This window comes from Coffea arabica, chromosome 7e (genome assembly GCF_036785885.1).
Source record: "Coffea arabica cultivar ET-39 chromosome 7e, Coffea Arabica ET-39 HiFi, whole genome shotgun sequence".
In the NCBI taxonomy this organism is placed as follows: domain Eukaryota; kingdom Viridiplantae; phylum Streptophyta; class Magnoliopsida; order Gentianales; family Rubiaceae; genus Coffea; species Coffea arabica.
Window position 1 is genome coordinate 1,635,067 of NC_092323.1, and position 14,153 is coordinate 1,649,219.

General features: G+C 45.4%; 2 protein-coding genes across 6 annotated transcripts; both read right to left on the reverse strand.

Moving 5' to 3' along the window:
• Nucleotides 1–1,617: 1,617 nt before the first annotated feature.
• Nucleotides 1,618–4,910, reverse strand: LOC113722858 (uncharacterized). 5 transcript variants are annotated; one of them, XR_011818340.1, is made up of 6 exons: nt 4,694–4,910; nt 4,115–4,305; nt 2,963–3,061; nt 2,764–2,872; nt 2,467–2,665; nt 1,618–1,976 (listed from the first exon to the last, which is right to left on the reverse strand). XR_011818340.1 is itself a non-coding variant. In XM_072059285.1 (5 exons), exons 1-5 carry the CDS (start codon nt 4,315–4,317, stop codon nt 1,857–1,859), a joined length of 609 nt encoding a protein of 202 aa, XP_071915386.1. In that variant the 5' UTR covers nt 4,318–4,430; the 3' UTR covers nt 1,618–1,856. The 5 variants fall into 5 exon arrangements, 1 of the variants encoding a protein (XP_071915386.1); XR_011818339.1 differs by lacking the exon at nt 4,694–4,910 and adding an exon at nt 4,453–4,608; XR_011818341.1 differs by lacking the exon at nt 4,694–4,910 and adding an exon at nt 4,478–4,559.
• A 118-nt stretch (nt 4,911–5,028) lies between these two features.
• On the reverse strand, nt 5,029–6,535 carry LOC113722857 (CASP-like protein 1F3). Its single transcript, XM_027246078.2, has 3 exons — nt 5,792–6,535; nt 5,537–5,672; nt 5,029–5,372 (listed from the first exon to the last, which is right to left on the reverse strand). The coding sequence occupies exons 1-3, from the start codon at nt 6,082–6,084 to the stop codon at nt 5,151–5,153; spliced, it is 651 nt and encodes a 216-aa protein (XP_027101879.1). The 5' UTR covers nt 6,085–6,535; the 3' UTR covers nt 5,029–5,150.
• Between the last annotated feature and the right edge of the window lie 7,618 nt (nt 6,536–14,153).

Genomic DNA, 14,153 nt, shown 5'->3' on the forward strand with positions numbered 1-14,153 from the left:
TTATTTATTTTTTAAAAAATAAATTTATTATTTTTTATTTTTTTCGAGCTCGAGCTTGAGCTCGGCTCGACTTGATTCGAGTCGAGCTCGAGCTTGAAAATCGCCGATTCGTCGAGTTCAAACTGGATAAAATTCAGTCGAGACTCGATTCGATTAGCTCAAAACTCGATTCGGCTCGATTCGTTTGCAGCCCTGTCCCAAGTTTACCCCCAATCTCTGCACCAAATAATAGCGAGTAGAGTAAAATCTGTTTGACGGCCTGGATACCCTACACGCTTCACAATCACACGATACTTTTAGAACAATTGAAGCACAGAATAAGATCTTTTTGCCTCGTACAAGAATGCCAACAGAGTGCTTGCTCACATATAGCATTATAGCCTATACAAAACTGGAAGCAGCTTCAAACCCCTTCTTAACTTGCTTTAAGAGCAACAGCAGCACGGGTGTAATGGAGGGCCATTACACCACTCCATGACACGGTCTCCCATTGGAGCCGTGTCATGGAGATTACACGCATCATGGATATGATGCGTGTAATCCCATTAGAAGGTGGGACCATGATTAAATGTAATCCCATTATGTTATGGAGTTCAACTAATTACATGTCGAATTATTAATTAAGTATGAATTATTATGATATCTTCGCATTTATAGTATCAAATATTTGTTTAATTTCCTGCATAATTATTTTTGAAAAAAAAACAATATATTATTTTTGAAAGATAGAAAAAGATATATTATTCAAAACTTAAAAATTAATAATATCATTTTTAGAAAATAAAAAATTCAAAATGTAAAAAATTTAATGAAAGTTAGTACTTTATTTTTTAAAAATAACAAAATTACTTTATATATTTATGGGATATGAGTTATGCATTATTAAAATAAATATTTGATTTAATTGTGGATCCATGCTATTACACCTTATGGAGTGTAATCCATTGTGAGTGAAAGTGTAATAAAAGAGGAGAAAGTGGAATGCTGATGTGGCATGTGGATTACACTCCACAAGGTGTAATAGCATTGTGAATGCTCTAAGCACAACTCAGGGTATATTCCTCTGCCCACTGTCTCGCTAGGTATAGAGGTTATTTTTTTTTTTTTTTTTTTTAAAAAAAACCCACGCACACACAAATACCTTGCACTCTACCAAAAAAGAAAGATTAAAAAACCTGCCATAGAGACTAGTAGGAGGGACGGGAGCGAAGAGGCAAAAAATAAAAAATAAAAAGAAAACACCCCTTGCCTTGGTGAATTTTTTTCCCTCGCCTCATAAGCAAGTTTTACGTAAAGCTTTCTATCTCATATATATCACATCACAAAATTTACAATTAATAAATTTCACAAAAACTGAACCTTTTATCTTACATGTATCACATCACAAAATTTACTATAAATAAATATCACAAAAATAAAAATCATTTTTTATCCACATTTTTATCTCACATATATCATATCATAAAAATTACTATAAAGTCATTTTCTATTTTTTTTATCTCATATATATATATATATATATTAAAATCAGCTAGTTATAGGCAGATGAGAAAAGATCCTGTAGTGGTAATCTGCTCCATACCAATTGCAAACTAGCTTCAAAATTCGCTATCCAAATTGTCAAAAATTGTTCCCATTTCATGACTAGCTTTCCATAAATTGCCAAAACTGTTCTAAGATCATAAAAAGTACAACTAAATTGATGATAGAGAACAACTATTCGACTAGTGACAACATAGCAGAATGGGGAGCGAGAAAGCCAAGTTCCTGCCTACAACATAAATCAAGTGGCAAGGCAGCGAGTGGAAGATGAGCTTCAGCTCCTCGACAATCTCAGCCCTTCGGCTCCTCGACAATCAGCGCTTTTTCTTGCTAGTCTTTGCAGCACCGGATTTGGACGGGGTTGCAACCAAGTAAATGAATAAAGTTACAATGGAGACAACTGAGATTAAGGACCCATATTTTGCCAACAACCTCTGCAAAAAAGGAGACAGAGAGCTTATACAAAAAGATAATTTACCAAAAAAAGGGCTAGAAGATTTGAAGATTATTGCACATCAGTGGCATATCCAAGAGAGACTTCATTAGAAGCAACAAACCAATTCAAATAGAATGTAAACAAACACTGAACCTACATATGCCAGTACTACTACAAACTTCTTCTCTTTTTTTTTTTTGTTTTTGTTTTTTTTCTGTTGGGGGGGGTGGGTGGGTAAAGAGAAAAGAAATCAAACAGGTCCATTATCACAACCTACGATACATTGCTAACCAAAAACTCTCTACTACACAATTTTTGTACATGCACAGACACACACTCTCTCTTTGATATCTCTAGGTCCCTTCTTGGTCCTCTTGCAATCCTACTCTCTCCGTCCAAAGAGTGCAGAATTAAAGCGTAAAGCAACAACGATAGAATTTTGATCTTGGGAACTCTAAATTCCAAAGAATAAGTACAGCGAATCATACCTTAGCCTGAAAACATCAAGCGACCAGCAAGAAGGAAATTCCATGCAAAGAATCACACACTTAGTTAGTCTTCGAACATTAAGAATGCATAAGAAGGTTATAGGCATCCAGCTGGCATGACGCTTACCCAGTCAAACTTTTTCTCAGGAGGCCTATCAGCTAGAATGTCAAGGGGTAGGATTGGCGTTGAGTATGCTTCCTACAATGGCAACCAGCAAAACATTGAAGATCGTATATATTATAAATGTTTTAGACAAAGGATGCTAAGGGAACAGATAATTTGTGAAACAGCCAAACCTGGAGGGCTGCCTTTGTGGGGACACGGAAAGTGATAACAGCAGGTGCACCATAAAACAGTGTTTTAACTTTGGCTTCTAACTCAAAGGAATGTGCTAGAAAAGCCCCACTGCAAACAGATAGAGGGCAAAGCAACCAGTAATTAAAGGTGAATAAGGTTTCACAATATCATTTAGCAGGAGGGAAGTCCGGAACTCACGCATCAAGCCTTTCCCATGACATTGAGGTGTTACCACCGACAATGTCAAATACATCTCGGGACCAGCTATCGTCATTGAGAGTCACATCATAGGCCGTCCTGCATAGAGTTTCATATACTGTCACAAGAAGCTCCGAGGATATTGAAAACCAGAGAGAGGGGGAAAACAAGAGAAAAAGTGTTAAATGGAGATGATGCTTTGGAGCATATGGAGAAAGCTCAGCGGACAGCATAACAGCCGGTGAAAGTCAATTGAAAGCAACAACTTGAAGTGATTGACAAGTTCATTCCAATGTTCGACATTGATTTTCACTTTGGAATCATGAAGAGAATAAGATAATATGTAGGATACACTGAACTATATTAAACTCTTAGGTAATGGCAAAATGCAGAAACTTTAAACACGGAGGGAAATAATTACTCCTAAATCTTTAGAAACGCAATCGATGAATTAGAATAGAAGAATCAAAATCTAGGTTTACGTCCTCCTCCAAATTAATCAAAATTTCTAGTTCTAAAGTTTGTCACACTGGAAATCTTAGTTTAAGAAATTGTCCTAGTTTTGAAATGCATGATTGAGTAGGCAGAACCAAGACAAGGGGAGATAGCATAGTCCCAGTATTAGTTTGCAAACTCATCAAATTAAAAACAAAGGAAAACAGTCAAGATTGAAGTTGCACCGAAGAATCAGGGCAGGAATTGGCAGATCCCCCACCAACACCACCACCCCCACCCCCCGGGGGGCGCAGGCGGTGGGGGGAGAACCGGGAAGGAGGGGTGTTTGGACAAGGAAATCCAGCTAAGTAGATATGAGACGAGGTGGAAAAACACGTGACGATTCAACAATTGGAGGTGAAAAATAGAAACATAGTAAGAAAAAAAAAAGGCAATAAATACAAAACATAAGAAAGTAATTGTTGGAATTCGGCAACCAAAACAAAACAGAGCGTCGCACGGATCACATAAAAGAAACAAGTACTAGGACGAGTATAGAAGAGCAAAGCAGGCAAGAGAATGGGTACTACCGTATGTGGAAAAACAGATCAGATCTGATACGGTAGATGATAAGGGCTTGTTTTTTTTTTTTTTTGGAGAGAAAAGAGGGGGGGGGGGGGGGAGCGGGGGACAAGGAAGTTGGGAGTTGAAACGTACGCAGATCCTTGGTTGTAGACGTCGATAGAGACAGAGATACGTTCGGCGCCGGACTTGAGCCTGGTGAGGGTGGGCTTCTTGTGGGCCAGGATGAAAGGTCCGTCGTCGCCGTTAGCCGGCGATACTGATACCAGAAAAACGAAGAAGGCAGCCAAATGCCACCAGATCAATCCCGGATTCGCCATCCTCCTCTGCATCACCATCGTCCGATACGTACACCCAGTCAGTTGTGATTGGAAAAAAGAGAAACAAAAAGTCAATTAGCACTGCTCAAATCAAATCTATTCGTAGTAGGAGTTTTATTATTATTAGAAATAAAAGTGGTAATTTTTTATTACCCAGTAAATAATGGGGAAGTCGTACAAGAAGAAGATAGCCGAGTCCAACGCTGGGTTGGGGAGAAAATCCCTACCACACTACTACTACTAGTCTGCTACTGCTACTAATAATAATACTTAATAATTTAGCATTTCCGTTTTCATCAAAAAAAAAATATATATATATAGGTAAATTCCATTTCTCCACATTGAATTAAAACTAAAATTTATTAGTTAGTAGAAAAGAGTATAGACCACCCACCGGCCACCACCAGCCAGCCAGCCAGCCACAGCACCAAATCCAGTCGCCCACCTCGATGCTACTACTACTAGTATCTCTCCTCCTCCTCCTCCTCGTCGTTAATGGATGATGATAGCAAGTATCATCTGATGATAAGGAATCGGGAGGATGGAATTGGGCGGACGGACGGATGGATTTCTCTTTCCCAAGTCCTCCCTGTCCCTGAAATGGACTGTTAAAATTTTTTATTTTTTGTATATCTGCCTCCTTGTTGATTGTCTGGGCGACATTTACCACAAGTAGGAAGTTGAAGTCGTGGTTACTAGAATAGAGATTTTAATCACTCGTGGCGTCAATGACGGCTAGGAATAGTAGTATTAATTAATTTGATTCCGTGCTCACAAATTGTCCTCCAGCAAAAGCTTACAAATTACACAAAATACAAACCACACAGAGTTGAGTACTCTTCTTGTAAGTTCTATCTAACATGAGACTTGAGCTTGGAAGCAGCCACGATGGTGAGCACAAACATGCAAAAGAAAGCCAAGTAAGCGAATGCAAGAGCCGCCTGCAGTTGATTACAGAACCGGTGGAGGTACGTGCAGAAGGCAATCCAGCTGCCCTGCTCCTGTCCATATTTGGCCAAATAGCCAACAGTAGAACCCGCTGCACATCCCGATATCACCAACATCGTCAACACCTGTCAGCCGGAACGACGATTAAAACATGCGCTGCCTGGCTTTTTCAAAAACACATTCATACTACTACTGTCTACTGAAAGAAAAGAAAAGAACTAGCAGCAGCAGCAGCATACTACAGTACTAATATTCTGGGGGAAGCAGAGTAGTAGTGATCATCAAGTACCATATCGTGCAAAAGCAAATAGAAGTAGTTTCCGGGGGGTTCTGATTGAGGATGAGCGGAGCGGAGAGGGAGGACGAAGAGGAGCATCGACAGAAAAGAGAGAGCGCATACAACAGAGTTTGCTCCCAATTGGAACCTGCGGATTTATTTAACAACACACACTCACACATGATGGAGAAAACACGAGGCAACGAATATTAAGAGATCATTAGGAGGAGTAAAATTAAATAAATAAATAAATAAAAATAGAAGCACCTCATGGCAGATGAGTAGTTGTATCGGGCTGTAAAAGTAAGTATGCCAACATTCACTGTCTGCTTAGCAGTGATCGTGATGATGATTGCGGCCAAGGAGAAGGCCACCACTAAAGCTCGAAGGGTGAGTTGAGTGATGACCAGGGCTTTCGTCCGCCACCTCCTCCTCCTGCTGCTCAGAGACTGTCCTTCATGATCATCTACGGCTCCCTCTCCGCCGCCCATTTTCGGTTGTGGTGAAGATGCCGCCCTAACTGTATAGTCTGCGTTTTCTCTTGTCATCTGCAACTCCATTGCTTGCTGACAGCCCTAATAGTACTACTGCTACTGCTGCTGCTGCTGCTGCTGCTGCTGCGTGTTTTTTGTCAATGCTGCTGCATCTATTACTCCTCCTTACATCGTGACAAACAATTTATAGACCTATATCCGCTAGACTAGAATGAACCCGGAGACAAAACCAGAAACCTTTTAATTGATGAATAAATCAATAAACCTCTCCCTCCTCCCCCCTCCAAAAAACAAAAAAAAAAAACTAGTTTTAGAAATTAATTAAGGAAACGACTCCCTCTCGTCTCTCGTCTCTCGACCGCTAATCATGATTTGTATGTAGACATTTATTTACGTGAGAAGAGAAGAAGAACCTTATAAATTATTTCACAAACTATTAGTTACTACTGCTTCAAAGAAAACGTACGTTAGCTTATTAGTATCATCAGTCCCTAATTGTTATATTATTATTGTTGCGTCCGTATCTGTGAACCCGCATTTATGAATACCGTAGCTGCCTACCTGCACTGTACCATTTCTCTATGACAGACAAAATCAATCAAGTGTAGCGTACGACCATCTGCATCTGCATCTGCATCTATATATTCAATTCATGTACTTACTCTACCTATCATTATAATATTATTAATAATAATAATGATATTAACAATACAACAAAATCTCCTTCTTGTTTAAATTACTTGACAAAACCACCATTCTCTGGACGCTGCCACAAAAGCACCCAAACTTGGAAAAGATGAGAATGACAAGCGGCCGGGTCATTTTTAGAATTTAAGTACAATAATTTTTTTTTTACAGTAGTGTACAAAACTCTTTGATGATTTAGTAGTTATCTATCGGTGGTTTGTAGTAACATATTTCCTCAAAAGTAAAGCATTAAATCCCACCTTTTGGTCAATGAATCCGTTGTCCCTGGAGTGTGACCCAACATTTTTTTCCTTAAAACCAAAAAAAAACAAAAAATCACGTTGAACTGGTTTCGTCTGAAAGGGGTAATCGTCATTTAGATTTAGCACACCGAACCCTTGCACTTAAAGCCATGATCCACGTCTTTGCTCCATCAATCATCATGTTTAAATTTTTTAAATTGATTTGTCTGTTCTACTGAATTCGTAATATAAGGGTAAAATAATTAAATTTCGTGTTTATTTTTAAAATACAAAAAAGTTATTCTAAAAAACACCAAATTTGAATTTTTTTCAAAAATGCTTTTAACAGCAATTGCCTTCTGGGTAAACCCGTGAAATTATCTTATTCTACGGAAAATAACAATCCAAGCAAAGCTTTAGATTCTAAGTGTGTGTGTGTGTGTTTATTATTTACCGTTGAAAGACAAAAGTGCTTTTAACATTCGAAACTCTAACTTTTATATTTATAGTTTGATGTTCACCAAACACCTCAAAAGTATTTTTATTTTTATTTTTTAAAAAAAGTACTGCACTCCTAAACAGACCCTAATTCATGTTCACATTTACTTGGTACTTAAACCACAGTGTAGGAGGGAGGTAGAAGAAGGTGTGGCGAGGAAGGAATTCAAAATAACTCGGAGAACCATTATGGTAAATTATTGGAAAAATTATTCAAATGAATTTTCTTCCATCTTTCATTTTTAAAATGTTAATTTTACGATCCTTATAAATCCAAATTAGCAAATTTTGATCTCAATTTAAGTTTTCAACTAATTTTAGTCTAAAATCACTACGCGCAATCATTTTTTTTATATACAAAAACATCATATCTCACTTTTTTAGTAGCAAAAAATAAATATGGATTGCGTCATTTTGCTCTTTTTAAAGAGAAAAATGAATATGGTTTTTTTAGATCTTACTTTTTTAGGGAAAAACATGGATATAAATTGGGTCATTTATTTAATTACAAAGCAGGTTGTAACTGTTTTTATCCATATAAAAGTGATCATGCGTGAGTCACGCGGTAGCTTTAGAGTAAAAAAAAAAAGGGTCAAAAATCAATATTGAAATTAAATTTTATTGACTTGATTTTGTAAGAGGCATAAATTTTATCTGATAAAATACGAGGGATATTTTAAATGATTATTGCTAAATTAATTACTGAAAAATTTCACCGTAAATGGTGGAGCAGCATGTACCGTTGGACTTTTAAGCCACGCGGATAACCAGCAGCCGAGACGAGAGAGGTTACTTGTCCTTCGTCCTATATACACTTAACTTACAATTCATTTTCGGGTTTCTCTCATCTTGGCCTTTAATCTCACGCAATCGCCAACCCAAAAAAAAAGAAAAAGAAAAAGAAAACTTGATTGATTTGAACAGCCGCGTTCCTTCAAAAAAAAAAAAAAAGAAAAAAGAAGTCGCGTGGAGCCCATTGGCAGGCAGAGATTTGGCGTTGGCCCTACAGGACAAAGCGTGGCTTGGCAGTCGCTTTCATTCGGATCCAGGGCTCCACAATTGAAAGGGATTTGGCTCAAATCAATAATAATAATAATTAATGTCTCAAATCAATCCCGAGCTGAATTACTGCCAAAAACAAAGAAAAATGCCAACTAGTAGAAATCAATAATGGAACAATGGGGTAGATAAGTCCCTCGCAGGACTTCAAAAGTTACCGACTGAAGAAGCACGGAACTTCCCCGGACCGAGCTGGCTTGATGAGCTCGGGGTGTTGATGGGAGAGCTGGTTCCAAGCCTGCTAAACGAACGAGGGTGAGCTAACGAAGGGGGCCCCGAGGTGGTCCCCGAGGGCACTCCGACGGTCAAGTTAGTTCTCCGGGGAGTAGGGGGAGTACTAGCAGTAAAGCAGACGGGGGTCAATTGCCAATAGTGAGCGTACCTTGTACAGTAAGTATGTGTTACCATTTATACCTGCTGAAGAGTCCGACCTCCGTACGTTCCGGGACTTGCCGTGGATAGCCCCCAGCCCCGCGCTGCGGGGGATTCTTCCCGCCCTCTGCGGGGTAGCTCTCGGGCCCCCGGGGGAGCCCTAGCCATCGTGCGGTCTGGGCTGTTCCCCTATGGGCCCGGGGTGCAAGCCCAGCTCGGGTAGACCCTGGGCTGCCACGTGCACGGTCCCAGGATGGGGCCTCTGCACTAGCCCCCTAGGTTAGGTCGGGCTCCCAGGCAGACCTGATCTACCACTTAGCCACGTGGAATCCCATCATTACACTGCTCTGCCGCGGTCACCCCCGGTGCAGTGCTGACATTGGGAAGTGGCGCCCGCGTCCTTTCAGTTGTCGCGTCCCTTCGGTCTCTGTACCCCCATTAAATGTGTTCACATGGGACGGTTCAAATTCAAGTAACCGCTTTCCCCCCATTCTGCCCCCTATAAATAGTGGCTGCCCAAAATCCGGTTAACTCTATTTGCCATTTTCTCATTTTCTCGTGCGTTTCCAACTCCAGTAGTGCACTTCCGGCCAACAGCGCCCAGATTCCGGCGACTTCTCCACCCCTTTCTTCACTCCGACCATCAGTAAGTCCTTTCACCCCCTTTTCTCGCATTTTCTTTCTTCCTTTTGCTATCCTTTGCATTTTATGTCGGGCCTCTCCGACGTTACTTCCACCGCCTCTCAGACTCCAGTCCGTCGTAGAGCCACCAGAATCTTCATTTCCTCTTCATCTTCATCTTCATCTTCATCGTCTCCCTCTCCTTCTCCCTCTTCCTGCTCTGCTTCCAACCCCAACTTTCCCATTCCTGATTTACTTGAGCCCATTGACGTCATGAGTTCTCCATCCACTCATTCCCCTTCCGCCCGGCTCCTGGAGGAGGTGGCCGAGCTCGATGCCCTCATCGAGCAGCGAGCCGCTTCCGTCCCCTCCCCCAGGTCACCACACAACTCCCCCGGAGGGGCCCAGGAAGGAGCTGGGGAGGACAGGGACTCCTCAGAGGGGACCCCTACCGCCGAGCAGGGGGATGACTCTGAATTTAACTACGGTCACCCCGACCGGGAGGAGACCACCCTCTCGCCCGGGGCGGTGGCCGATCTGGCCGCATCCTTCTCTATTCCTTCGGCTTTCGAGCCCCGAGCTGCCGGACCTACCGACCGGGCCTGCCGACCTCCCCCAGGCTTTGTGGCCATCTACAAGGAGCAATTGGTCGCGGGGTTTCGACTCCCCATTCCTCCAGCCCTGGCCGAGATCCTGAGCTACTGGGGGCTCAGGATAACCCAGGTCCACCCCAACTCGATCAGGATCATCGTCGGATTCCTGATCTACTGCCAGATCTGCTCCATCCCCTATTCTCTCTCCCTCTTCCGTTCCCACTATGCCCTCAAGGCTTCTCTCCCTGGGTGGTACTACTTCTGCCGCCGCTCTCCCAGCAATCGCGACGGGAAGGGTGCCCAGGATCTGCTGTATGGGGTCCCTTCTTCCGTGAAAAACTGGAAGGGGGATTCTTTTTTGTTAAAAACACGCGATTCCCCCGCCATGCGTGGAAGGTTGGGGGGTCGGAGACGACCCCTATCCGGAGGACCTGGACCCTGAGACCTTTGGCCAGCTGTTGGGCTCGGCGGTGAAGCTGTACGCAGCCAAATTCTCCACTGAGCAGATCTCCGCAGCCGGGCTGCTGGGGAAGCTGTCCGGGTCCCCCGGAGGGTGGAGTTCTCCACTGCCGACCAAGGCACCTATAATACTGCTCCTGGTCCCTCGTGATCTGCTCTTCTGTTATTTGTATCCTTGCCCCTTACATTTCCTCGGCTTGTAGCACTAACCTGGTTCTGTTTTTTTTTTTTTTTTTTTTTGCAGTGAAGAGGCTCTCAAGGCTACTGGGCGCGCCGACTGAGGAGACGGCCTCCACTGAACAGCCTGAGGCGGCGAAGAAGGCCCCGGAGGCCTCGGCGACTCCTGGGGGCAGTTTGGCCCCCCAGAAGGAGGCCTCCAAAGCTCAGTCCCCCTCCAAGCCAGCCCCCGGAAAGAAGAAGGCAACGGGGCAGAAGAGGGGGCGACAAGACGAGCCTTCCCAGCCTGGGAAGAAATCTGCGCAGGGCCCAACCCAGCGCCCCCTCCTGCTGACATCTGGGGGTCCTGTCCACCTGGGGGTAGGCTCCGCGGAGGAGCACGCCCAGGAGAGCGCCCCCCGAGCTTGTGGTACTTCCGCCACGTGGCTCCCACAAAGCCGGGGCAGGCCCCCACGATGCATGATCCCCGGCGCTTCTGCCCGTCTTGGGAGCTCTCCATCAATGACCGAGCCCAATTCCCCGAGGTGGCTCGCGAGTGGGTTACGGGGTCCGTCCTTCCCCGAGACAGGAAGTGGATGGAGCTGGCCAGCCCGTCCGAACTCCAGGACGCGTACTGCACCGCCCAGGCCCAAGTAAGCCCCCTTTTCTACCTACGCCCCTTGGAACTTCGTCCCTTCCTTTGATGAAATGCTAACGTCTACTCTCCTCCTCCTAGGCCCATGCTGCCGACGCCGCACTGCTGACCCGCTTCTCCGAGTTGTCTCCCGACTTGGAGAAGATGCAGAAGAAGAATCGGGAAACCGAGCAGAAGCTCGCCCAGGCCCTTAAGGAGGTAGACTCCCTTAAGGCCAAGTTGGGCAAGGCTGAGAAGGGGCTGGAGGACTCCCAGGTCCAACTCGCCTCCACCCGGTCTGAGCTAGACCAGGAGAAGAGGGGCGTGGAGAAACTGAGGGAGGAGCACGCCTTTGAGCTCTCTGGCGCCCTAAGCCGGGAGCGCAAGAAGGCTGTTCGGGACTTCCTCTGCTCCGACCAGTTCGCCGATGACGTGGCCTGCCTCAATCAGCCCATCTTCCAGATGGGCGCCACGCGGACCCTGGACAAGGTGAAGGGCCTCAACCTACCTGGCTTCAACTTGGCAGATTTCAAGGACTACAATCCCACGGCCGAGGAGAAGCTGGATTGGCTCTTCGATGGGTACCGCAAGGGGTATGCCCTGAGGGATCTGGTGGGGAGGAGTGATGTGGGAGCCGAGCTGGCGGAGCTCCCCCTGGAGGAGAAGGAGACGCCTGGCAGGGCTTCTGGGAAGGAGCCCGTGGCCTAAGGCTGGCCACTCCAGAAACCCTTTCCGTCTCCCTATAAGGATGTGACCATGCTCCAGTTGAAAATGCCCTTGAGGGTCCATCTGAGACGGAGAGCCTTATAAGGATGTGACCATGCTCCAGTTGAAAATGCCCTTGAGGGTCCATCTGAGACGGAGAGCCTTATAAGGATGTGACCATGCTCCAGTTAAAAATGCTCTTGAGGGTCCATCTCCCTTTTTAACAGCTTTCTCCACCCGACCTCCAATATGCTTAAGGTGCACCTTCAGCTCCTACCTCTCAACATGTTTGAGGTGTACCTTCAGCTCCTGCCTCCAGCAAGTCGCCGGCCAGAAGAAAAGCGTGGCTAGGCCTCTCGCCCTGTAATAGACAGGCTGGAAGTTCTGTAATAGATAGGCTGGAAGTTCTGTAATAGATAGGCCCTGAATGTATATATGAAATTCGGAGGATACTTTCTTACAATTCTTTCCCGTGCCTTACTTGCGATAACGAAAGCCAGATGCCGACCTCCTGGGTCAGACGCTAACCTAGGAGTTTTAACTGGAGCCGACCTCTCAAGTCGAACACTCCCGCGTCAATTACTAGCGTTAAGAGCTTATGGTATCGGTGCCGACCTCCTGGGTCGAACACGTTAAGATTGTGCCGACCTCTCGGGTCGAACACCAAACCTTCCAAGAACACAAAACACCTATTACCACCAAACCTTCCAAGTATCCCCATCGTGCCGACCTCCTGGGTCGAACACGTTAAGATTTTATGGTATCAGTGCCGACTGAGCACCAAACCTCCAGGATAGCCCTGCCGGCCTCCTGGGTCGAACGCCGAACTCCCGGACTCCCGAATTCCAACGAACCCTCAATAGTTCACTCGAAACTTTCAGGATAGTCCCGCCGACCTCCTGGGTCGAGCTTCGGACTCCTGGGTCGAGCGTTACACTTTCAGAACCCTTGAAAGGCCTTTCAATCGCACCGACCTCCTGGGTCGAACACTACCGCATCTTCCTCCCTAGCCCCCCACTAGGACATTTAGTGAAGGAGCGCTAAGTGTGCTAGTGTTTAAAAAAAAAACTCAAAAGACAGACAAGTACAAACGAAACTGAAACTCGAAAGTCGAGCCTTTATTGAATGATAAAATTGAAATTCCCAAGAATCGGACAATTGAAAAGCCTGGTCTAACCTACGCTACAAACAGTCGCAGATTGGAGAAGTGCCAAGTGCGGGGTACCTCGGATCCGTCCATCCTTGCGAGTTTGCAATACCCAGCTCGGCTTGCCTCCGAGACCTTGTATGGCCCTTCCCAATTTGGATCGAGCTTGTTGGAGGCATGAGCTCGGCTGACCGAGTTTTTCCTCAGGACAAGGTCGCCCGGCCGGTATTTTACGGACCTAACCCTGGCGTTGTGATAGCGGGAGATCTGACTTTTGTACTTAGCCATTCGTACTGCCGCCTCCTCTCGCTTGGCCTCCAATGTGTCTAAGTCGTACCTCAACTCTTCCTCGTTGGCGGTCGCAACGAAGTTCTGTGTCCGGGGCGAGGGGAGGCCAATCTCCGCTGGTACCACAGCCTCCACCCCGTATGTCAGAGAGAACGGGGTCTCGTGGGTTGCCGCCCTGGGCGTAGTGCGGTAAGCCCAGAGGACACTAGGGAGTTCATCCAACCAGTTATACTGGGCTAGCTCCAATCTGGTCTTCAGCCCCTGCAGGATTGTTCGATTAACGTTTTCCACCTGACCGTTGGCCTGAGGGTGCCCGACCGAGGTAAAGTGCTGGTTAATCCCTAGCTCTGCGCACCAGCTTTTGAAGGGGTTTTCAGCAAACTGTCGCCCGTTGTCGGATATCAGGACATGCGGTATTCCAAAGCGGCAGACTATGTTCTTCCAGAAGAACTTCTGTATTGCTTTTCCCGAGATACTGGCCAATGGTTCGGCTTCCATCCACTTTGTGAAATAGTCGATGGCCACCACTAGGTGTTTGTACCTGCCAGGAGCTCGGGGGAAGGGACCCAGGAGGTCTATCCCCCACTGGGCGAAGGGCCAAGGACTGTGGATGAGGACCATCTCCTGAGTGGGCTGGTGGCGCAGTGGGGCATGTACCTGGCAAACTCGGCATT